At 46.0% G+C, this 22,731-nt stretch overlaps 2 protein-coding genes across 6 annotated transcripts in view; one reads left to right on the top strand and one right to left on the bottom strand.

Moving 5' to 3' along the window:
- CPNE2 (copine 2) overlaps nucleotides 1-7,764 on the top strand; it is a 60,038-nt gene extending 52,274 nt beyond the window's left edge. For all 4 annotated transcript variants that reach the window (XM_037408817.1, XM_037408819.1, XM_037408818.1 and 1 more), the window contains 2 exons: nucleotides 3,130-3,366; nucleotides 4,399-7,764. In XM_037408817.1, coding sequence (XP_037264714.1) covers nucleotides 3,130-3,366; nucleotides 4,399-4,506 — 345 coding nt within the window. In that variant the 3' untranslated portion in view covers nucleotides 4,507-7,764. The remainder of the gene's footprint in view (nucleotides 1-3,129; nucleotides 3,367-4,398) is intronic.
- A 109-nt stretch (nucleotides 7,765-7,873) lies between these two features.
- Nucleotides 7,874-22,604, bottom strand: PSME3IP1 (proteasome activator subunit 3 interacting protein 1). Of its 2 annotated transcripts, none has more exons than XM_037408882.1 (7): nucleotides 22,521-22,604; nucleotides 19,536-19,681; nucleotides 19,246-19,344; nucleotides 15,777-15,898; nucleotides 11,803-11,933; nucleotides 9,756-9,820; nucleotides 7,874-8,623 (listed from the first exon to the last, which is right to left on the bottom strand). In XM_037408882.1, exons 2-7 carry the CDS (start codon nucleotides 19,663-19,665, stop codon nucleotides 8,406-8,408), a joined length of 765 nt encoding a protein of 254 aa, XP_037264779.1. In that variant the 5' UTR covers nucleotides 19,666-19,681; nucleotides 22,521-22,604; the 3' UTR covers nucleotides 7,874-8,405. The 2 variants fall into 2 exon arrangements, with proteins under 2 accessions (XP_037264779.1, XP_037264778.1); XM_037408881.1 differs by having other exon boundaries at nucleotides 22,431-22,532.
- Nucleotides 22,605-22,731: the final 127 nt, after the last annotated feature.

Consider the following 22,731-nt stretch of genomic DNA (forward strand, 5'->3'; position numbering starts at 1 on the left):
TAGTCCATCAGATTGTTCACATCCATATGTCAAAAAGCTGCTCATTAGCACAGGGGCCCTGTTCAACCAGGCTCCGTTGCACCGGGTCACAAGGCAGCCGGGGCCAGCGTGGCTTTGGGGGACGAGGCTGGTGGTTGCAGGGATGCAGGGATGCCCATGCATGCCAGGAGCTGCAGCTGTGGGTCCAGCCTTGCTGATAGGGACCACGTGTCCTCTTAGGGATGCAAAGAGCATCTGAAGACTTCAGGATGGAGCTCACTCGGGTCCCTGTGGCAGCAGGCTGCCCACAGAGGATGGCAGGTCTGGCCCCTGCGTTTCACTGGCCAAAACCAGCTCAGCTTGGGCATCAGCACATCGGCACAGGAGCTGCCTCGGGGTAAAAGCATACCCGATTCCTGCCTGGAAGCGGAGCTGGATCACACTCAAAGCTTCTTCCCCAAGGGGACCTTTTCCTGTCTTGCCATGAGCACTGTTGCTCTTCCCAGCCCCCGGCACAAGGAAATTCTGAATTTGGTTTAATTCAGCACAAATCCAGGTCGGTCCTCTTTTTTTTTTGTTTTCTCTCTTGTCATCAGTGGGGGAGGGAGAAGCCCACAGGCAGTGGCACTAATCATATGCAAATTGCACCCCTCCGTTGGCACTAATAGTTTAATCAAGGGAGATTTTAAATAATGGGCATTAATGGTGGCGTCAGAGGCAAGCCTGGGTTGGCTCAGTCTTTTTTTTTTTTTTTTTTTTGGAAGCACAAAGCGTTAGTGATGAGGGGTCTCACTCCCCCGGGGTCTTCTCCTCTGCCATCCCACCTTCAATCTGATGCTGCTGGCTTCGGTGGCTGCCTGGACCTGCCCTACTCTTCCTCCTGCTCTCACTCGCTCCCAACGTTTCAAGTAAAACAAAAAACCCTCGTAGTTTTTCCATGGCAACGCAGATCACAAACACTGGAGCCGTTTGCTTTTAAGAGATGGGAGGATGTCGGGGGGCGGGGGGTGGGGAGCGACAGAGGGATTACACACGATTTGATTCTCAGGAAGGATTAATAAGGATTAATAAGCTTTGGAGAATTAAAACCTACCTTTCCAGCAGCGTCCCTGCATCCAAACCTCCCCTTTCCTTACCCCGTGCTGTTTAATGCTGCCTAATCCTTTCAAGTCCTGCTCCCTCACGTGAGCCTAATTGCTGATATCATTAGCAAACAATCAAGAATCATCCTCAAAGCCCCCTGGATTCAGGGGCTGGGCATTTTAACAACAAAAAGAGGAGAAAGGAGGTAGGTGCTGCCAGGTTGGTGTGCCCGGGGGGGAGGGGGGGGTCCGGCCGTGGGGCCAGCCTGGTCCCTGCCCCTAGCAGCTTGGCAGAGGTGGCACCCCAGCTGGGGACCATGGGGGGGGGGATCCGGAGGTGCCACCAGCACCCTGGCCCCACTGCCATCTGTGGACACCACCAGAATTGTCATCGCTCCCTGGGGAATCTCCCCCTGATGCTCTTACCCGCTGCCTGCTCGCCCCACTGCAGCCCCCTGGGCTTTGGGGCTGACCCCTTCTCTTGGCCTCTGAAATATGTTGTGATAAAATGTATTTTGAGCTCTACTCCCCTCTCTTTTCCTGCATACTTTCCAGCATTTTTCTCTGTTCCCATGCTGGATTTCACACAAAAAAGGGAACAAAGCGAGCTAGTCCTTTCTGGGTTTCCTCTTTTTGATCATGCACAGAGGCAGGGGGAGGAAGGGGGAGAATCAGCTTGAAGTCGTTCCCATTATCCACTGCTCTCCTCAAGGTTTTACCCTTCCTCCTGTACTGGTTTCCAGACAGGGTCAGGCCCCAGTCACTTGTCCTGCTTCCAGTGGTGACCAGTGCTGGCCACCACAGAGGAGCACGCTTCTCCTGGAGCTTAGTCTTACCCTCCAGACTTGGATGCTGAGCTCCTGCTCTTCAGACCTATGTCTCCCCATGATGTGCTCTGAAAAGTTCAGATTTAGGGAGAAACTAAACCCCGGGCAGCACGCGGGAGTTAGGACTGGCACCCCAGAAGGGGCTGGGTTGGGAAGGGGCTGGCTGCTGGCCCTGGCTTGGGAGAACCTCCTCGCCCCTGTCCTGGGGCTGTTTAAGCTCGACCCAGCCTTGTCTGTGCTTGGGAGTTCAGCACCAGAGCGCCAAGAGAAGGTTTCAGGAGATGTGGGCTGGAGGAAGACCAAGAAAATGGGCTCTGGATGGCGTTCCATCTCTTGCTTTTCCAGGATGGCTGCGCTAGTGGTTTTCAGAGGAAATGGAAAGAATGAGGAGAGGAACAAAGGGCTTTAATGTGCTTAAGTGCTTGTCTTCGTCATTTCTCTAGCACACGCAAGCAGTGTAATGTGCCAAAATTGAACCATTACTTTCCCTGGAAGCAGAGGAGATGGGCTTTTCGGGGGTCCATGTGCCTGATTTGCTGAGCCGAGTCCAGCAGGACGGTCTATCTGTCCATCCCCCCCAGCTGGGCAGGATCAGCCCCATCACCCTCCTTTCCCTGTGGGAAGGGGAGTAGATGCTAACACCGCTGCTTCGGCATCCCCCCAGCTTGCTGGTACCCTCTGCATCCCCCCTCAGTGCCTCTGAGACCCACAGCTTTGTATGGGAGATGGACAAGCCCTGAGCATGGGACAGCCCCCCCGGCCCTGCAGCCCGGTGGTGGGATGCAGGAGCTGCTCCCCATTGGCACAGGGCCGTGTTAATGGGGACTGCCCTGAAATGTGTCCCCCTGGAGATTTCATCTCCCAGCTGGGCTTGTGTCCTGGCCCCAAACTCCTGGCTGTGACACGGAAGCTCTGCACAGGCTGGTTGGGTTTTTTTCCTGTTACTCAGTACAGTAAATCAGTAAATCAGCAAAATGTTTTGGCGTGGGAGTTGGCTTGTCGTTTGGTTATGATCTTTCAAAAAAACAAGGGGAACAGGAGCACCTGAAATTCCTGGGTGCTGCTAAAGGGGGTGGTGCTGGCTGTCCTGGGAAGCAGCGAACCTTGCACTCCCCCCGAGGGGACCTGCCTCCCCCCAACATGCCAAGCATCCCGGCTGCTCACACCTTGCCAGCGCTGGCTCTGGTGTGAGGGTGCACCGGCATCCCACTGGGTCTGACCCTCCGTCCTCCCCTCCGCAGCAATACTTCATCCTCCTCATCATCACGGATGGGGTGATCAGCGACATGGATGAGACGAGACACGCCGTGGTGCAGGCATCCAAGCTGCCCATGTCCATCATCATCGTTGGGGTGGGCAACGCTGACTTCGCCGCCATGGAGTTCCTGGATGGCGACAGCCGGGTGCTGCGCTCCTACACCGGCGAGGAGGCCGTGCGTGACATTGTCCAGTTTGTGCCCTTCCGGGATTTCCGCAATGTGAGTGTGGGCAGCGGGGAGGGGGTCACAGGCAGAAATGGAAGTGGAGCAACTCCAGTAGAGGCAGACTGAGGCAGGAGGTAGAGGGCTGGCACCTGCCTGCCTTACCCTGGCCCTAAAGTCCACCTTCCTCAGTGATGGGCTGGCACGGACCAGGCACATCAGCGCTGCGAGCAGGGGCAGCAGCGCTCCATATCTCCATAGCACTGCTCCACCTGAGCATCCCCCCATCTCCGCCACCCTGCCATTGCCAGGCAGGTGGGAGCAAACACCAGTTAATTATCACAGGGTCTGAGCTCCTGCAGCAAGCTGGGGTGGTGCTGGGCTCAGTGGTGGTCCCACGCTGGTGTCTCCTACTCGGGCCTCATCTGGCACCCGTGACGTGCCGAGGGCTTAATGCTGAATGGCCTTGGCCCTGGGGGTCCCACCAGTCCCTTCCTGGCACCGTAAAAAGGGCTAATGCCAGCACTGGCCTTGCACGTCCCCTCTGCGGGATGGATTGTCCTGCCCACTGCCTGACCCATGCATGTGTGTTGGAAAAAATGTTGCTGAATGGAAGAAAAAAAAAGGGGCGGGGGGGAAGAGAGAGGAAAAAGAAGAAAAAGAAAAAAAAAAACCAAGACAAAATGAGAGGCAGGTCCCTGCCCATCGTGCCCAGCCAGGAGTCAGCCCTGGGCCAGATGCTGTTGCTGGCACAGATTGCCAGAGGATGCAGAAAATCAGCCTGTGCTTATTATCTTCCCTCTTTTCACAGCTAATCAGAGTCTGTCCATTTCACTGCCTGTTACTCAATACCTGGTTTTTCTAACCTACCAAGAATGTTTTATTCCTCCCTACCAGTAAATTACCTCCTGGAGGGAAGGTGTAGTATAGAATATAATAATCCCAGGTGTATAAAATGCTGGCTGCCAGTGGACTCTAGAGGGTATTAAATGAAATGCCACAGTCTGGAGCTGGGGACAGCCCAGCCATGTTTGCTGTCGGTCCCCTATGGCCGTTCTTATGCCAGTGTTTGTTCCCTTTCGCCTGCAGGCCCCCAAGGAGACCCTGGCCAAAGCTGTGCTGGCAGAGCTGCCCCAGCAAGTCGTGCAGTACTTCAAGCACCAAAACCTGCCGCCCATCAACTCGGAGCCCGCGTAGAGCTGTGCCAGGCTGTGCCCTCTGCATGTTGCTGAAGCCTGTTGGTCCTACCAAAAGCACGTTCCACATGCTTCTAAGAGGAGACTACCCTCTCTGAAACACTTTGTACTTCTTAATTTAACTACTAAGTTCTTAAAACTTGTCCCAGAGAAGCGTCTGGATTCATTTTGTACAGTTCCAGCCCGAGGTAACACTAAGCGGCCAGGCCATGCCCTGGTCCTGCTCTGTTGGGTCATTTTTCGGTATTGAATGTACTTTGTATAATTTCAGTGGAACAGGATACGATTTTTACAATCAAACTTGCTTTTTCCAAGCAATGCAGCGCTTAGTATCTTATTATCATTCAACGAACTGGTCATTGTATAGTTCATGTATCTGTGTTGTACCTGTATGTTCATTTTTATACTGTGTACATGTTATATTTGTTATACTCAGGTTAATAAAGAAACTTGGACATTTAAAACAAGGGCCTCCTAGATGGGAAGGTCACCACCCTGGCTGACCATGCCCCAGGATCAGCCCCCGGCTGCGTGACAGAGGGCGATTCACTGAAGGCAGGAGTGCGCATGGATCTCCCACGGAGGGCAGCGTCCCTGCACTCCCTGCTCAGCTCTCAGCACCAGCTGGAGCCAAGGGCAGGGGGCTGCTGTGTGCGGTACTCGGGAAAACTCCGGTGATCCCGCAGCAAACTGGCAAAGGGAGCTCCATGGTTCGCTGCTGCTTCATTGCTAAACATTTTCCCAAGCCTGAGTAACAGAAGCTCCCTGGTGCCTGCGAGAAGAGGGGCTGGGTAACAAAATCCTGCTCTCCAGCAGCTCCTTTGAGCCGCTCATCTGCAATGTGTTATCTTCAGCACTAATTGCTGCTTTCTTCTGTTGTTAACTAGATTAAGGTCTTCTGAAGCTGGCAGGTAGAAAGGTGAATATGCTGCAGGGATCACCAGGCTTACTCCGAACTCAAGCAGACCTGACCTCCCTCTTCCCCTTCGCAAAAGCGCTCACGGCCAGAGGCTGGTGTCTCTATAAAGCCCGGAGACACCTGCGTGCACGTGCTGTGCTCATTGCCACCAGCCACTGCTACCACATGCGCGGTTGTCGCTGCTGCCACCGTGTCACCAGCACACAGGCTGCCCTGTGTGGTCCCGCAGCTTGGCCAAAGCATGGAGCCAAAGCTGGCAGTGAGGCCCCAGGTCACCTCTGTGCATGGCGCTGGGTGAGACCCCATCCCTTGGGAGAGGTGGGACTGCTCTGCGAAATATGTGCCTTGCAAAGCCCCCTGGAAGGGCCAAACACCACTACCCTCTTCCAAATGAAGCAGCAGCCTTTAAAGGGTGGCTAGTTTAAAAGTAACGCTGTATGCAGCTCGACTTCCAGATCAAAGTCTGTGGCTGGAAAAAAAATGGGTTTTTTTCTTTCCATAAGAGAACCTCACATGCAGCTGCACTAGCTCGTAAGCTCTTCTGCTAGTAGAGTGTTTGTGGGGGTTTGTCATTATTTTTTTTTAACACCTCTTTTAAGTTTTAACAACTAGCACTGACAACAAGCAGTTTATGAAGCTGTCCCTGGGGAGGGGATGAAGCACACACTATGCAGTCATGGCTTTTTTCTTAAAAAAAATTAAAACAAAAAAATAAATCTAAATCCACCACTGAATGACAGAGCTGCTGGAGCCAGCCGTTCTTCTCCAGCGTGCTGGCCTCGGGGCAAGGTTACTGCCACAGCTGCCGTTTCCAGAAAGTCTGATTTATCCTCCATCCCTTGCACTCTTCATGTCCCAGCACATGTCTCAGTGCACTCAAGTAACATCAGATGGCTTCTGACTGTAAGAAGGTAAGAAGGATGGAGTGATGAGCTAGGCCAGCTCTGCAGTTTGTTTACACAGCCCAGGCCATGAGAACAGCAGAGGTGACTCAGACTCAAAGGCTTGGGGAACGCCTTTAGCTCACACAAGCACCCTATCCCTGCTCTTCTGGGAACAAAGGAAAAAAAAGAAAAAAAAAGTGTAGAGCAGGGAGCTCTCATGCCTGCTTTTACTGAATTATGGCTCCCCCTGACCTTGCATGGTGCAACATAACCACCATCACCCCACCCTGATCTCACCTGCAGCTCCCATGGACCACCACCATGACTGCCACAACTGGCCGGCAACTCCCACTACAAATTTGTCTAAATCAGCCATTCTGCCTGTAGCTGTGCAAAGTATCGCTCAGGAAAATGGCCAGGCTACTGCGACTACAGACAGATTATTGATCTAGCTTGATGCCAGGGAAGGACACCTACATCTCTCACACCAACTTCTCAAGGCTCTCGCAAATGCAGCTTTCAAGAAAAACAGGCACTTTTTTGTGCATCACTTCCATTTTGTTCCATAACTACGATGAAAGTCATCAAAAGCAAAGCATTAGGGAGGCAGAAAGAGATCTTACTATTTTTCCACCTGAAAGTGCCACAATTACGGCAGCTAGAGCAACCCTGGAGCCAACACAAGATGTGCCAGGCAGCCCAAAACAGGGGAGGAATTGCAGTATGTTTGCAAAGATCTGATGGCAGAAGAGCACTGTTCAAACAGAAACGGTATTCGGCTGAGGACAGCTTCATTGTGAATGTAACTCTCCTTGTTTCCTCCTCGTGGTTCAACAGTCAGGCTAAGCCACGAATCCTGCTAAAGACCTTCAGCTTTCACTGCTTGTGTCCCAGTTGCTCTCTTACAAGTTGCTTCGTGTCACGTTCAGGTAACTTGCCCTTTGGTACACGTGGATCAGCTGTTTTCTCAGAAGCACCTACACTTCATAGTGGGTAGAGCAGGACTGCTGGGAGGGACTGCCACACAGACACTTCCACCTCTGAGCAGCTGAGCTGAGCGGTGCCAGCCCACCAACCTCCCAGCAGTGCTGTTCGCATGCAGAGGTGAGAAGGGTGGGCCCGCGGCTTCCACAGCCTACTTCTCACCCACACCTGGCTCACACCACCTATAAACATGCCCATGCAGGCTTCTTAAATCCAACATAAATTCAAAAGCCACCAACTGCAAAGAATAGTGGAGCTCTCCAGCTTGTGCACAAAGAGATATGCTTGAACTGGGGAGTCCCCCCCACTGTGGATACATGCCTTCAGGACACCACTGCAGAAAAGCTGAATGACTTGTCAAGCGCCGGTGTGGAAGCAATTGCCTCTGAGCAGAACAGCCAACTGCAGCTCCTCTGAACTCACTCAGAACAAGTTTTCCATCACCGTCTCTGCATTTGTAGGAGGCTGGCTTGCACTTCTCCTAGGTGGCAGTTTGAGGAAGGGGCTGGTTGGATAGAACAGAAATTGCTTAATGGAATAGGAACAATTATGAATGGCACAAGCTGAGATAAAAAAAAAAATGCATTCAGAATGTCTTTAATCATTTAACACTAAAACTTCTTTACAGTGTCATGGCAATCTACACTTCCCCATCTGCTTCATTTTTGTTCTGCCCCCATTTCTCAAATACAGAATAAAAATGACATTTTAAAACAGAACACATGGCTGTTTCTACAAGACTTCACTGCTTCAAGTGAGTATTTTTTGCCTGTTAGTCTTGTATAAACTTCTTAGATCACCAGAATGCTTTATTTCCGTAAGAATTTTAAAAGGTAAAAGCTCTCTCCTCTGTACCCTCAGACCTTCATTACATTACTAGCTGTGCCTTCTGGTTTAGGATGGCAGCCTTTCCTCCAGGCTCAGTATGCACCCCAGAAATGGAAAGGGGGGGACGGGACGGGGGAAGATATAATGAGTTATTTTAGGAGTATCTGAGTGTATTAAAGTTGAGAGGTTAGCTAGAAAGATTATATTTGGGGCAGAAAGATGCATCGAGCATCCATCAGGGCTTTGGAAGATACTCTGCACTACATTACACACGGAGCAATTTAATTATGGACCATCAAAGAAACTGTTGCTACGAAAGACAGAAGAGACAATCTTTCCAGTGGAATTAATGGTGCCTTCGCTATCCGAGCTGGACTCCGAATCACTGCTTCCTGAGTAGGCGCCCAGGCCAGGCAGGATCCCGATGCACACGGCTGCTGAGGGACAGTGGACTGTGGAGCCTCCCACCGAGCTGCTCCCCAGGGGAACACAGGATGGTTTTTCTGAAAGAGAGGTACCTCAGTCAAAATCGAGATCACAAGAAAGGGCTTTTAATCAACCCAGGAACTGCTGCATGTCATTCACCTGCTATTGCCACACAAGCAGCAGACGATTGCAGGATTTAATTAAAGCATAAGGCAGCTTTATGCTGCAATAAAGCTATTCCGACAGGAAGGACTTGCTACCTCAGGGGATTTATTTATTTTTTTCTCATCGCTAGTTTAAGCCCAGCTCTATGCTGATGTAACAGATATTTATTCTAAAGTTGTCAGTTTGATGCTTGTCAAGTACCAAACCCACTAAATCTGCTTTGTGTAATTGAGTACTTTTTTTGCAATATAACAGCCTCGTTGGGGAAAAGTTTTATTCCATCATTCTACTAGTCAACATCTTCTATCTTCCACCTCTAATTAATTATTTCCAGTGCTCTGAAAGTTTACTGAACAGAAGGAGATTCAGGAAGCGCCTTGGGTTGTCATTACACAATCACAGCTCACCCTATTTGTGTCAGAGTATCCTGACAGCAAGTCAATCGCAGCCCTGACAGCTAAGACTGAAATGCAATTTAATTTTTCTTCTAGTTCCCCATAATTTTCTGAAACAAATTGGTTTCAGGATGGACAAGATCACTTCATAGCATGAAAAGCTAATAGCGGATGTATACAAATAAACTAAATGCTGCTGTGAAAAGGAAGGAGATGATCTCCATGTCTCCTGTCAACTGAACAAACCATTAGGCTTGAAATGTAGCTAAGGAGACTCCTATTAGTTATCAGGTAAAACCCTTTAAGGGTAAAATCAGTTAAGCATTAGAATAAATGGCCTAAGGAGAGTACACAGCCTCTATCTGTGGAGATTTAAGAGCAGCTTAGACAAATATCTGTCAGGAATGGTTTAGGCAGGGGAGAGACTGATGACCTGTAGAGGTTCCCTCCAGCCCTACTTTCCATGAAGCCTGTCAGCATCTATAGTTACCATTTCTACTCCTTTAAGGGAAAACTTGCCAATTGCAGTCTGTGCTGTCTTGCATAATGAAGGAGCAGAAAAGCAAATCCTCTATCAGATTTAACACCAAGTCCATTGCTGTTCAGGTGAGAGACAGACAGCTTCCCACATGCAAAAATCAGGGCATACCTTGATTCTTTTCATCGTGATCAGTATCTAGTTTCAACCTCTTCACACTGTTACCACCATCTGAACTGTGGAAAAAATAAAAAAGTGTCTTGTTCCTCATAAGCAACCACTTAATTACCATGAAGCTGAAGTCACATCTTTGCCTCAAATGCTACAGCAAATGCCAGCAGGATCCCCTGATGACCATCGCCGCTTCTAACTGCTGTTAACTGGGGCTCCTTGGGGACCATGCAGGATCCTAGAAAGAATCAACACCTACACTGCAAGTATCACCTGCTGACCTCGGGAAACTGAAACACACCACTGGGAATCCACATCAGACCTCTTGCACAGCAACACAGAGCTGCCTGTTCATCTGGAAGTACCCCACAGGAGATCAGGAAGAACTACCTGAGCTTCAGCCACCCACGTGACCACAGGCTTGCATGTGTGGATGATTACCACGCTTGCTGGTGCAACATCCATGTGTTTTCCCTTGCAGGGTTTCCTTCCCCTCCTTCACGCACCTGAAGAGCCTGTTCTAAAACATCTAGGAATCTTGCACCCAGTAAGAAGCCCAATAGGTTTTGCAGCAATTCACACACCCCTGCAGTGTCTGACCTCAAAAAGACAGGGGTCCTTTTTGGGTCCAAAGTGGTGTTGGGGGAAAGGAGCGTTACGTGGACTTCTGAGTCTTCAGAGCTTCTACAGCCTTTCCTTGTCACTGCCCAGTTTCTTTTCCCCCTCTTGCATGTTCCTAATCCTAAGCCGTCCACATAAACAAATGTTTCCCAGCCTCAGCTGTGATGAACCAAAGCAATGAAGTATGAGCATTATTATGCATTAACTCTTTTCTGTTCCCGTAAGAACACACAGTACAGAAAGATTATTCTGTGTGGGGAGGTTTTAATAGTAATACATCCTTTACAGGAACTACAAAGCTCAGAGAGCAGATGTTGAGCTCACGCTACACTTGATTTTGGCCAGTTTGCAATAAAAGATAAGACGGCAAAAATAGAAGACTGCAAAGCAAGACTGTGATGGCACTGACATGTCAGTTAAGATGCTCTCTTCAAATAGATGCCATCTGCAGACTTTAGATGTGCCATTAAGCACATGCCAGCTCCTTCTCTACATCCTACTGGGCTAAGTACTAGTAGTTACACGAAAAAAAAAATTGTTGGCTGCTTGTTATCAGTTCAGCATTTTTCTTCTCTGCCTTCCAAAAACCCAAACAACTACCCAACCCCACACACATTAGGTGGAGGAAGTGCTTACTTAAGTTTTCAGACACGCAATTACTGCTGTACTGGGAGCTAAACATCACCCTACAAAAGCAGCTTCTAAAATAATCTCTTGTTCTCTGGGACAGATTCAAAAACACTGACTGAATTTTGAGATGTCAGTAATCATCTTAAGTATTAGATGACTCATCGGTGGGAAATAAGTCTTGGTCCCACATGCCTAGTTTCTCCATAACCTGTAGCACACCAGCAGCCGTGTTTGCAGGCCAAGATCAAAACAGCAAACAGATCACAAACCAGCTGCCATCTCCCTGGGATGGAAAGAGTGTTGATATATCAGTGCAGATGAGCGAGGAACAAGGGAAGTTTGCTTGGTACACAAACATCTTCTCTTGTAACCTGTGTCTCCCCTGTGTTGCCCCCAGCAGCAATTAAAACAAACCATTTTAGACACAGGTAAAATTGGCTGATAAACTATGCAAACCTTAGTAAAATTACATGAGTGAGGTGACACCGATATCTACAAATAGAGATGTAAAATAGATTCCCTCTAGATCCCCAAGCAGGATTGCCCAAGCCTGGCAGTCTAGAATGAAGAGCCTACCCACTTCTTTACACACACTTATCTATTTGAACTGCTTCATGTTTTTCCCACAGTTTGTGAGAGCCTATAGAAACAACGCTGGTCTTTTCTTATACCTCCCCCCTTTTTTCTTTAGGGCTAAGGTTCACACCTCACTCTCTGGAGGCAGTTTTGGCCTGCCTCCCTTTACACTGCTAACTGGGTTCCGTTCCTCATGAATTTATAGAGGTGTGAAACTAACCTTCTGTGTTTCACAGCTCCTGCCAACAGCTTTGCCTGAGAGAATTTGTTCTTGTTTTCCACTGACTTCATGGACAATTTCTTCTCCGTTTCCTTCTTTGGGTCCATACTGACTCCCACTTTGAGAGTGCTGTGAATTAAGGGTTAAGGATCAACCAGGAAGGAATGGGGAGAACAGACACTTCCTCTCTGATATATTTAGCCAGCTCTGCTGACAGCATCGACTGAACTTCATTCACGTATTCTAACAAAATAAACTAATTTGTAATGACACTTAGCTGACACCTTCAGCCAAGACAGAAAAGACTTCATGCTCTGGGTTCGGAGCTCTCGCCAGTATCAATTTGAGCTCTCTCTGTAAAGATATCCAGGCAGCAGACTAGCAACTGCTTTTCCAAAGCCAGAAAGGTGCAGTACACAACACATCCAGCACTCATAAACATATCCATCATCCTCCCTTTTCCTAAAGGTCTTACAAAAGCTGAAAGGTCAGGCTGGGGAAAAAAAACAAAAGAAAAAAAGAAAGGCATGCAGTATTTCCCCCTTTTATGCAGATCAACACATTTGCAATTAATATTTGCTGCTTCAAGCCCTAATCCTTACCAAAAAAACTAAGCAGCAATATGTGAGCTCATGAACTCCTCAAACCCTCCTTTTGCTGAGCCCAGCAGACTTCAGCCTACCAAAGCAAAACAGTTCAATTTTCTGGTTTGGTATTTATCACTCTAACTTCTCAGCTCATCTCTCTGTAAGGACCACAAGGCCAATTTAAACACCAGCCCCAAGAGGAAGGAGACAGATCTGATTAAGTGTGCATGTGGTCCAAGATTCATCCAAAAAGACTGCAACTGCACAGAAAAACTAAGTAGCTTAAAACAGTGTTAGCAAGGTGGGATGCAGCTGAAGCCTATAATGAGGTGGAGAAGCTTAAGCAGGTTCTCAGACAGAATAAGAAGCAGCTTGGTCTGTTATTAAGGCACACTCACTCTGCACACACACTAAACAGGTCTCCTTCTGTGGCAGGATCTAGTCCTGTCAACAGTTAATGACCAGTTGTATCTGATGAAGTAAGGTCTGTCAAAGATCCTGTTTGCTCATGAGGTGCCAGTAAGTCAAAAAAGCTTCTGCAAAACTTTTAAACTGCAATAGCAAAGACAAATCAACCTAATTTAAAAGGGTATTTGTTTATAACCCTAAATCTAGCTTTCTACCAGTTTCTTCACTGACTACAGTTCTACTGATAAGGTGGATCTGCTCCACGAGCTGGGGTTTCACACGTGCCCAGTTACTACAGACGAATATTGGATTGTGAATTTCACATTGATGGGACATGTATTTGGAGTCAGGGGGGTTTATTCCTCATGGAACATCTGCAAATCAAAACCTCAGGCCTTCCTCCGAAGTGACACACTCCAAGTCTCCAATCACTTTACAGTTAGGAGCACCTAGATGCCACTCCTTATTTGATTTTCCTAAGGATACAGCAGAAACCCAGACTGCTCCCTACCTCAACTGAAAGTCAAAACCAGACTGTTCAAGTCTATTTATTTTTTAGGATGGCACAGGAGTGCCATCCTGTGGCTATCAGAAGCAATCTGAAAGCTGCTTGTGTCGAACACAGTTTGACATCACAACACATGCTTTCACACACTGCAGCGTTCAACTTCCCCGTTTGGGTTTGCTACCTTGTTATATTCTAACACAGGACTACCCAAGCCTGGCTGATGAACCCAAAAATTTTTATTTTAAGATACCAAATTACAGGCTTTTCATTTCCATCTGGGATGCCATTCTTTAACACTCCTCAACTACCAGAGACACAGCACATTTTTAACAGATTTTGTATGTACTGTTGCCATTAGCAAATGTAATACTATACCTAGTCAAGAAGGGTCCCCTCTCAGGAAGACTACATTAGAAATAAACCTCTCAATCTTAAATATCAACTGCATTAAAAAAACCTGTCCTACAGTAAAGCCTGCTTCTTGGAGGGGGGTTTTTCTGACATCTACATAGGATTTAAGAGAGGAGGGTGTTGCCCTCAAACAGACTTCTTGGCACTGGCTTAGAAAATACCTGTAAATCTTTAAACACTGTCAGACCAGTGGAGCTGGATAGGGTAAGGAACAAAAGCCCCTAGCTGTTTATGTAGGGGGAAGTAAAATTCCTATGCATCCATGCACATGAATTTCTTACGCTCAAGAGCACATTAAAATATTCTCAGGCATGTTTATCATTAAGGTACAGGACTTCATGATTGTTCAGCCTAATAAATGAAGAAAGGGAAGAAAAAAAAAAAGAAGGGGAAGAAAAAAAAACTAAGGGGAAGAAAAAAAAAAGAAGGGGAAGAAAAAAAAAAAGAAGGGGAAGAAAAAAAAAAGAAGGGGAAGAAAAAAAAAAAGAAGGGGAAGAAAAAAAAAAAGAAGGGGAAGAAAAAAAAAAGAAGGGGAAGAAAAAAAAAAAGAAGGGGAAGAAAAAAAAAAAGAAGGGGAAGAAAAAAAAAAAAGAAGGGGAAGAAAAAAAGCTCTGTACGTGAATATTGACACAGGTATTACCATGAAATTAATGCTTCTGGGTAACTTAAGTTAGATATTATACCAAGAAAAAGACCAAATAACAAAACCCGCTGGGTCGACATTCCTCTTATGAGTTTGGAAGAGCGCTTGAATGGTATCTATAGATCCAGAGTATCTACCCAGTACCCACTGGTTTTTGTCACTGTATTGATAAACCATCAGTAACAACCTGCCGATGCAAAACCAACTTTTGCATTGTAAAGAATATCACCAAAAATTTCAAACAAAGGTGAGTCATTTTGCAAGTTGGTCTGAGGTTGCTTGAAATATTATGGTTAAATAAAAAAAAAAAAAAAAAAGAAAGGAAATGGAATGGGCAAAACTCCAGTTTCTCACGAGATGAGGCAACTATAAAACATCCTCCCTCCTTCCACCTCATCAGGAAGAAATTCTACGGTTTAATTTTCAGCAAGACTTCAGATACAGAGCCAGGTGATATTAGTAGGACTGCAAAGACTGAGGTTAGATGGCCTGCACGCCTTGAACAGGCCCTGCTCACTGAATTCAGGGATCAGTGTGTTATGTGGCTAATTGAAGACAACATAAGATTCCCTCTGGGCTGGTATGGTTCATCCCAGATGTATGTGACCTAACTAGAGCTGTCAGCTGCTTCCACAGCATAATCTTATACCGCACATCCCTGCATCAGCCAGACCCGCAAGCAACCACCACCGAAACTAAATATATCCCATGAACATCCCATTATTAGATCCAACAAATCAAAAAAATATTCCACATCCATCAACCAACTACAACCTATTTTTGAAGTAAAGAAAAGTGCCAGTATTGCTTTTTCATAAACACGTTACCAAGGTAACTTAAGATGCTCTTCACAGAGCAGACGCTCTAAGTTGTAAATCATTAACTAATACAAAGTAATGCAGATCTTCGTAGCACTGGCACCATTCAGCTTTATTTGCTGACTGGTTTTGGTCACGTCCTCATTTACACTAAAGTATCCTTGAGAACTTGTGTTTTGTTCACCAACGACTTAAAAGCAATTGTTTTCATTAGAAGGCAAAGAAACCATGAGGCTCTCCACAGATTCAGTAAACCTCAAAAAAACATTTAGCTTAGCACAGAAATCCTCAAATCATTCCAACCTCCCTTGACTGGCACTGATTAGAGAGAGAAAGCATCCTATATCCCAAATCCCAAACAATGTGGAGGGGGAGATGGAAAGAAAAGTACCAATGGCATGTGGGGCCTGGGGGCGGAAATATAAAAAAATTACAGTGGGAGACCCAAGCTACAATGAAAACATTAAAATTTAAAAATCTGTCATTGTACATGTTCTGTAAACCAGTTTTATAGAAAGAACGTCAATAACAGAATAGAACTACAGCCAGTCTCTTATCCTCCTCAATATAACTGCCAGCCCTTTTAATGCAAAGGATATTCTGTATTCGTTTAGTTCTTTCAGCTCTTCTTCTCTTCGTTGCTTTTCTAGTAGCTCTTGCTGCCGAGAAACCTCATCAAGGAAATGCGTCTCATCTTCATCTAAGCCTCTTACCATATTTTCTGAAAAAACGAAAAGAATGCATACTGATAAACTAAAACCACTTTGGGAGCAGCCATTTGTTTTGTGTTACTTGGCCCTCTCTTAGAACATTTTCCAATGATCTCAAATTGCCTCATAAATGTACGTAAGCGTCCACATCTCGCATATGGCATTTCTTAATACTGCCAAGGTAGAACAATTTGCACAAAGTCCCTGGGAATACAGGGAGTAGAGTCCTGTGTGGCCGAGTGAATTGGGTACTCCAGCAGTCACGCTGCTGTGCTGACAAAAGGGTACACAGCAAACTCCACAAGCTATCTGCTGGATTCTAGAACTAAGGAATAAAAATACTTCCCAGTTAGTGATACTGGATGCTAACAAGCTGAAACTCTTACACACTCAGGCACACAAACTACAACAAACTAACACAGTTTGAACACAACACTATTGCTAGAGCAAAAGTAAGGCACAATCCATAGGTAGCCATGAAATGCTGTATAATTAAGGAAAATCAACCAAGTCTTCACACAAGCAGCCTTTCTGCAGTTCTGAAACACCATTTGGAACAGGTTACACAAAACAAGGAATAACCACACTATGCAATGACATTATTTGTTGGTTTGGTTTCAGACACCATGTTTAAGCCTGTTTCCTTAGAATCTGTTCTTAAACCATTCAACAACTGGAAAAAAACACATTACTTCTCTGAATAAATCTTGCCTCAAAATAGGAAGTACATTTTCTTAAACAATTAGTAACTCACCGAAATTAACATCTATTTAAGAAAAAAGAAAAAAAAAGTGTAGTAGGAAGTCTTTTATTTTCTGTTCTGCAAATGTTCAACATCTCTCAATCTAATGGTTTAGTTAGAAAGGTAATAAAAATATTTTTTAGAAAAACCAACTCTTGCTATTTGTAGTTATCCTCAGAAACCTTAACCCAAACATCACCTTTAGGCTTCATTAGAGATTAATTCCATAAGAGGATTTTTTAGGCTTTTACATGAGGTTGCCATACTTTTTTTAATCTTCACCCACACAGTCAAGTTCTTCTCACTTTAATAGCAAGCTAAGAAATCCATTTACACTGATAATCAGCAAGCTTCTGCCTTTGACAGAAAAGCTCTAGGAATCACATATTATTTGAGGTTCCTTTTTAAAGGCTGATCCCTACTCTTTCCAACTCTAAGAACACAGAGCTCATTCATAAATCTTTAAATGGTAACTAGTAGCACTCACTACTACTGCTGAGGGCCCCTTCAAACAGCAAAAGTAGTGTAACTGTATTTTTTGAAGTGACATGCATTAATTTAATTTTCTGCCTGCCTGATCTGCAGACTAAGAGAAGCAGCCATAGTGATCCTTATAGCTGACATTATTGAGATTCTCTACTAAATCGTCTGCAGTAGGTTTTGTTCCCCACGCTAGCAGGATCTGTTATTCTGCAAGGGTTCCTTAAAAGCAGTAGTTTACTTCCCAGTTACCCTCACTCACGGATGCTTCTTATTCCAGTACTTGGCTTACAGGTTCCCTGAATGAAAGGAAAGTCCTTGCAGATCTAATATAACTGGGCAAGGGAAAAAAATCATTTAGATGGGTTATTAGAAGCCCTTCCAATCCAGGCTGATTGCAGTCAGTTTTCTGGTGGCTATTTGGATGAGAATTGCTTAGTCACATCACCAGAGATGATTTGGATCAAAAGTTTACTGAAGTAAACTCAAAAGTCTCCAGCTGGAAAGAATTCTTCCCACTTTTCACCACCAAAAATGCAAGAGAAACTTAAGAGACAGGAAATAACTTCCACTTATCCCTGTTTTGCTGAACATAATCGTTCAGAAATAAAATTTTTAAAGTTGCATTTTAGAGAATACTAGAATAATTTTTCATTTTAAATGCTGTAACAGTCTACTAAAATTACTTTACTTTGAAAAGGAAGACATTCTTGCAATGCTGAATAACCTAGCAGAAAGGAGAACTGCTGGTCCATATACTGGTTTTTATATACACAAAAGGTTTAGAGAAACTAAATTTGTGTGTTTATGTGAACACAATTCTTCAGCATTAAAGTGTTTCCCCTCCCAAGTCCCATCATCAATCCTGACTTATCAGAATGACAGTGCGCTGGACTCATTTTTATTCCTCCAAAATTACCATGGATAGGAAAAATACTTATGAAACTTTTAAGGCAAATTCAAGCATATTAGGGGACAAACCTTGTCACCAGTGGCCAAATCGAGCTGAACTCTGATGAAGTAAACTAAGTGGTCCACAGTCCACCCAACATTGATCTTTAGTCAGTGAATCCCACTTACCTTCTCCCAAAGACATTTGGCTACAGGAATGATTCTAAAAGCATCTACTACAAAACAGGAAAGACAATCAAGATAATCAATCATGTACTCGACAGCACCTGCAGGGGCAGGAAGTGTTGTCTAACAGAGCTCAGAGATGGTGCCATAGTTACAGGTAAAACATAGCTTTGATGCGTCACAAATACAAGAGAAATTCTAGACAGAATCCACTTCAGCAAACTGGAGCTTAAAGAACACAATAGTTTGAGGGTAACGCTTCCAGCTAAAGAACCAAAATCGATCAGAACCGACCTTAAAATGGAGTCCCACAGTATCATCCTCACTTCTCTTTAGATAGAGCTCATAACTCACTTTTTCCCAAAATGGTTGACTAATAACTTTCTAGTTCTCGTTATCATCTTTGCACTCAGCAGCACATATACAGGTGATACAATGCAAAGGATTTTTCTCTAAAACCAGAAATTCAAACATCAGTAGAAATTAGATTTCCATTTCATTAGCAGAGTTAAACATCTACTTTTTGAAGAATCAGCTGCTGTATCTCTACTTTTTCCAAATAGTAATCTTTGAGCCTCAAATCACTTTTGTGTCAACTAACTAAAGCTTGGAAATGTAACAGCTGCTGGAACAGGATTTCTTTTTATCGATTCAAATGGAATGGTCTTGTGTTAAAGCATGAGTTCCAGAGTCACAAAACCAGGTTACACATCCACTTTTCCATGGATTGGCATCAGGGTTTTTTTTAACGCAATGTGCAAAATAAGCCTATTATTCCACACTTTACAGGGATGCAGCTTCACAACTGTAGGCAACTTCTGTGTTTTGCATGCGTGGAGTGCTGCCTTGGTGCCCAGAACAGTATTACCTGCAGGAAAATCTACCATCCTTGATAAACACAAGATTGCAGTAACACTTTTCTAAAGCCTCTGTTTCTCTCTCAGAGAGGCAGACAAGACACACAGGTATCTCCTTTAGTCAGATGTTGTATACAGCTGTTGCACACAACACATGCACTTTGCTGGGTTTCAGTTCAAAATAGTAACTGCTGATGCTTACTGAATTTAAATTGCTCCTCAAACTCCTGCTGCTTCTTTTCTCTCTGTTCCTGAAGTCTTTCATACAACGAACGTGGGTCATATGCCTCCTCTGGGCATTCTGAAAGGAAGGAGTAAATCAGGAAATGAGACCATATGTCAGAAATACTAAATCACCAACAGCTCTTAGCTCCTTCACATAAAAACCTTTTGCAATTGTATAATACAAGCTATTATCTTTTATTTCTGTTTTACATGAAAGTGAAACGTTCTCCGGTCTCTTTCCTATAATTATTAAAATCTACCTCATACCTTCTGGATCCTCAGGTTTTCGGACCTTTTCCCATTCCTCCTGCCTTCTCTTTCGTCGCTCCTCTAGCTCTGATTCAGACACAAACCTCTTGTTAATCACAAGGTCAGCAGTACCATCTCCCCCATCCATTGTGGAACAGCTTGTCCTAAAAGCACAATATGAAAGACATCAGGGACTTGATTTCACTTGTCAGTGCATGAGACATTACTACACATCCTGAAAAACAGACCCACTGCATTCATAGAAACTTCAGTTCTCCAAAGACTACTACGTAGCAAGCACAGCTTGAGATACCTACTCACTGCATAACTGCTAAGACAAATAGCACCACCTTCTTACTCTTTTTCATAATATGTTCTCCCTGTCAGTTTTCTGCCTCAGGTTGCTTTTCTAAAAGTCATATTTTAATGGAATTTTCCCCACCACACTTTGGATTTATCTTACTCACATAAATATATGAAAAAATATTAATAAACCACACCTACATCCTTTGATGTCAGTTCTTACAACCTTCTGTTCCAGAGAAAGGATTTGACACTCTGCCCTCACTTTACCCAAGTTCCTTTCATCCATTCTGTGAAAACTCAAGATAAGTTTTCCTGTTTTCAGTGATTTGAATACCTGTATTTCTAAGTCATTAACAGTGAGACTTCAGAAATTAGCAACTAATCTCTCTAATCTTCAAAAGCATTCTGCACCTCTTTGCAGCTCTGGGGAGTGCTAGGCTTGGACAGCCCCGTCAGGGTTACAGAGAGTTCAAGAAGCGAGTGAAAGAGGGAATCCCTTGGGCTAAACCGGGGTGAGATTAGCCCCTTCTGACACAGTACACTTGCCTCCGCTTCAAGAGATCCTGAATACTGGCCAGGGCCCTATTTCAATACTAGGTGCAGGGTGGAGATGCTCCAAGGAGTCATTGCAAGAAGGAAACTCATGGTCTTGATACCTCTAAGCCCAGGATGAAACAAACTGCTTCTGCAAATCTTAAGTGGCTCCTTTCAAGATTTATTCTACCAGCTCTGTACTACAGAATGCAGCATTAATGCCTATTTTTGTTTCTTACATCAAGCCTCTGTATGTAAGTACAACATAAATACAGCTGTTCATTTAAAGTCATGCTAACCTCAGTCTTCTCTAGTTTCTTCTTATTTCCCTGGTATAACTTCAGCAAGAACCGCAAAGACTACAGACGATTGCCCCTGCACTGCCAATACTGCCAAGTATTACCCATTTAGGGTCTCACCCAGCCTGCATTTCAGCAGTGGAAGGGAACCCAGAACATTTACCCTTCTAGGGAGGGGGGGATGCAATAACCCAAATAACAGAAGGAACCTGTTTATCATTCTTCACTTGTACCACAAGGAACCACTCTTGCAGGAAGCAGAGTCCTGAAATTGTTACAAAAACTGATACTTTTGTGAGGTATTGTTTGCAATACAAATGACAAATTGAGGTCTCAGGAGAAATACAGGTTAGAGCACTGGCTAAATATTTGTAATAGCAGGATGAGTGCTTAAGGTGGGAATTGTCACAAGAAGACAAGACAAAAGGATTCTCTTAAGAGCTGGGGAAGGGAAGGACAGACCAAGGATTAGTGATCTTCTCTTTTTCTTTTCACTTTTCTTTCGTTTCTTTATTAATATCTAACAAAAATCCACACTAAGACAAGTGTACTTTCCAGAAAGCATGGAACACCTGCTCTTTGAGTGTCATTTCTGAAGGTGGCTCAAGCTGGACACCTATAGAAAAGAATGAAAATTGAATCTCCCTCCTGAATGCAGGTCCTTATCACAAGACCAGCTTTCCTACCCAAGTGCTGTATAAACCAGATAACCTGGTACTCCACTTACATCATCTCAACATCAATCAGAAACGAAAGGTTCCGATACAACGGTGAGAGAAAGTTGTAAAAACAAAATGAGAGGGATTCAGCAAGGGCACAGTATCACCTGGGACTAAAGCCTGCAAGAGTAAACCACCTGCCTTCTGGATCAGCCAGTTCACCTAAGACTATATTTTAAGATACTTGAAGGAGATTAAGGTTTATGAATTGACATACAGCTACAGTATTTTCACTGCAAACCTGGAAAGTAGCGTCTGATCAAACACATTCCAGCAAGTAACTACTGACAACCACATCCTGGGGCAAAAAGTTGTGGGGAAAAAATTAAAACTCAAGCAGTATCACATTTATATTGACTTGTACTTATAAAATTGTTAATCTCACTGTATTCTTTGCCCTCACCCATCCGAAACACACACACAAAATCTTCCAGACCAGACCAAACGCAGGTGTTTGGCAGCTGTCCCCTGCCCGGTGACTGCAGTCTAGCCAGTGATAAGCTGTCACCGTAAACGCAGGAGTTTGTGTCGCAGCTGTAAACTGCACCTTTCGATACTACCGGCGAGCAACATTGCCAGGACCACAAAACCTGCCACTACCCAGGCCGAACAGCCCTTGAGCCGAGACGATGCCTGGGCTACCGGTGCAGCCTCCGGCGCGCTCAGCCCCCGCTAAACAGCGCTCCCCTACCGCGCCACAGCAAACGGATCGCCGTGCGCCGGGCCTGGAGCCGCGGCGGAGGGTGCCCGAGGGGCGGCTCAGCCTCCCGGGCGCAGGCCTGGGCGCGCCAGGCCGGGGCCTGCTGCCAGCCCCGCCAAAGCCCTCGCCGCTACCTCCCCTTCCTACCCGCCCCCCGCCTGCTCGCGGTGGGAGCGGCCCCCCCGGCCCGGTCCGCCGTGCTCACAGGGCCCGGGTCCGGCCCTTGTCACCCTTCCGCTCGAAAGGCCCCGCAGCGCGGCCACGGCCGCTTCTCCCGCCGCGCTCACAGAGCCCCCAGCTCCCGCCTCAGACACTGCCGCCACCCGGGACTCGGGCCGCCACCGCCAGCACGTACCGCGGCCGCCGGCCCGCCAGAGCGAAAGGCGCAGCCCGGCTCAGAGCGCCGCCATTGATACCCCCCGCCGGCCCGCCCCGATTCGCTCACCGCCGCCGGTCGCCCCACTCCTTCCGCCCGCAAGAGCCAACCGAGTGAGTTCTTCCTTAGGCAGCCCCTCCCCTCCGATAGCCAATCCGCGCTGCTCTTGCAGAAGGCAGAGGGGCGCTCAGGAGGGTCGGCTGACAGGTGACGTCCACGCGGCCCAGCGCCTCGATTGGGCGAAGAGCGGGCCCCGGGGCGGGGCCGAGGCCAGGAGCGG

This window comes from Falco rusticolus, chromosome 15, assembly GCF_015220075.1.
Source record: "Falco rusticolus isolate bFalRus1 chromosome 15, bFalRus1.pri, whole genome shotgun sequence".
Taxonomy (NCBI): Eukaryota; Metazoa; Chordata; class Aves; order Falconiformes; family Falconidae; genus Falco; species Falco rusticolus.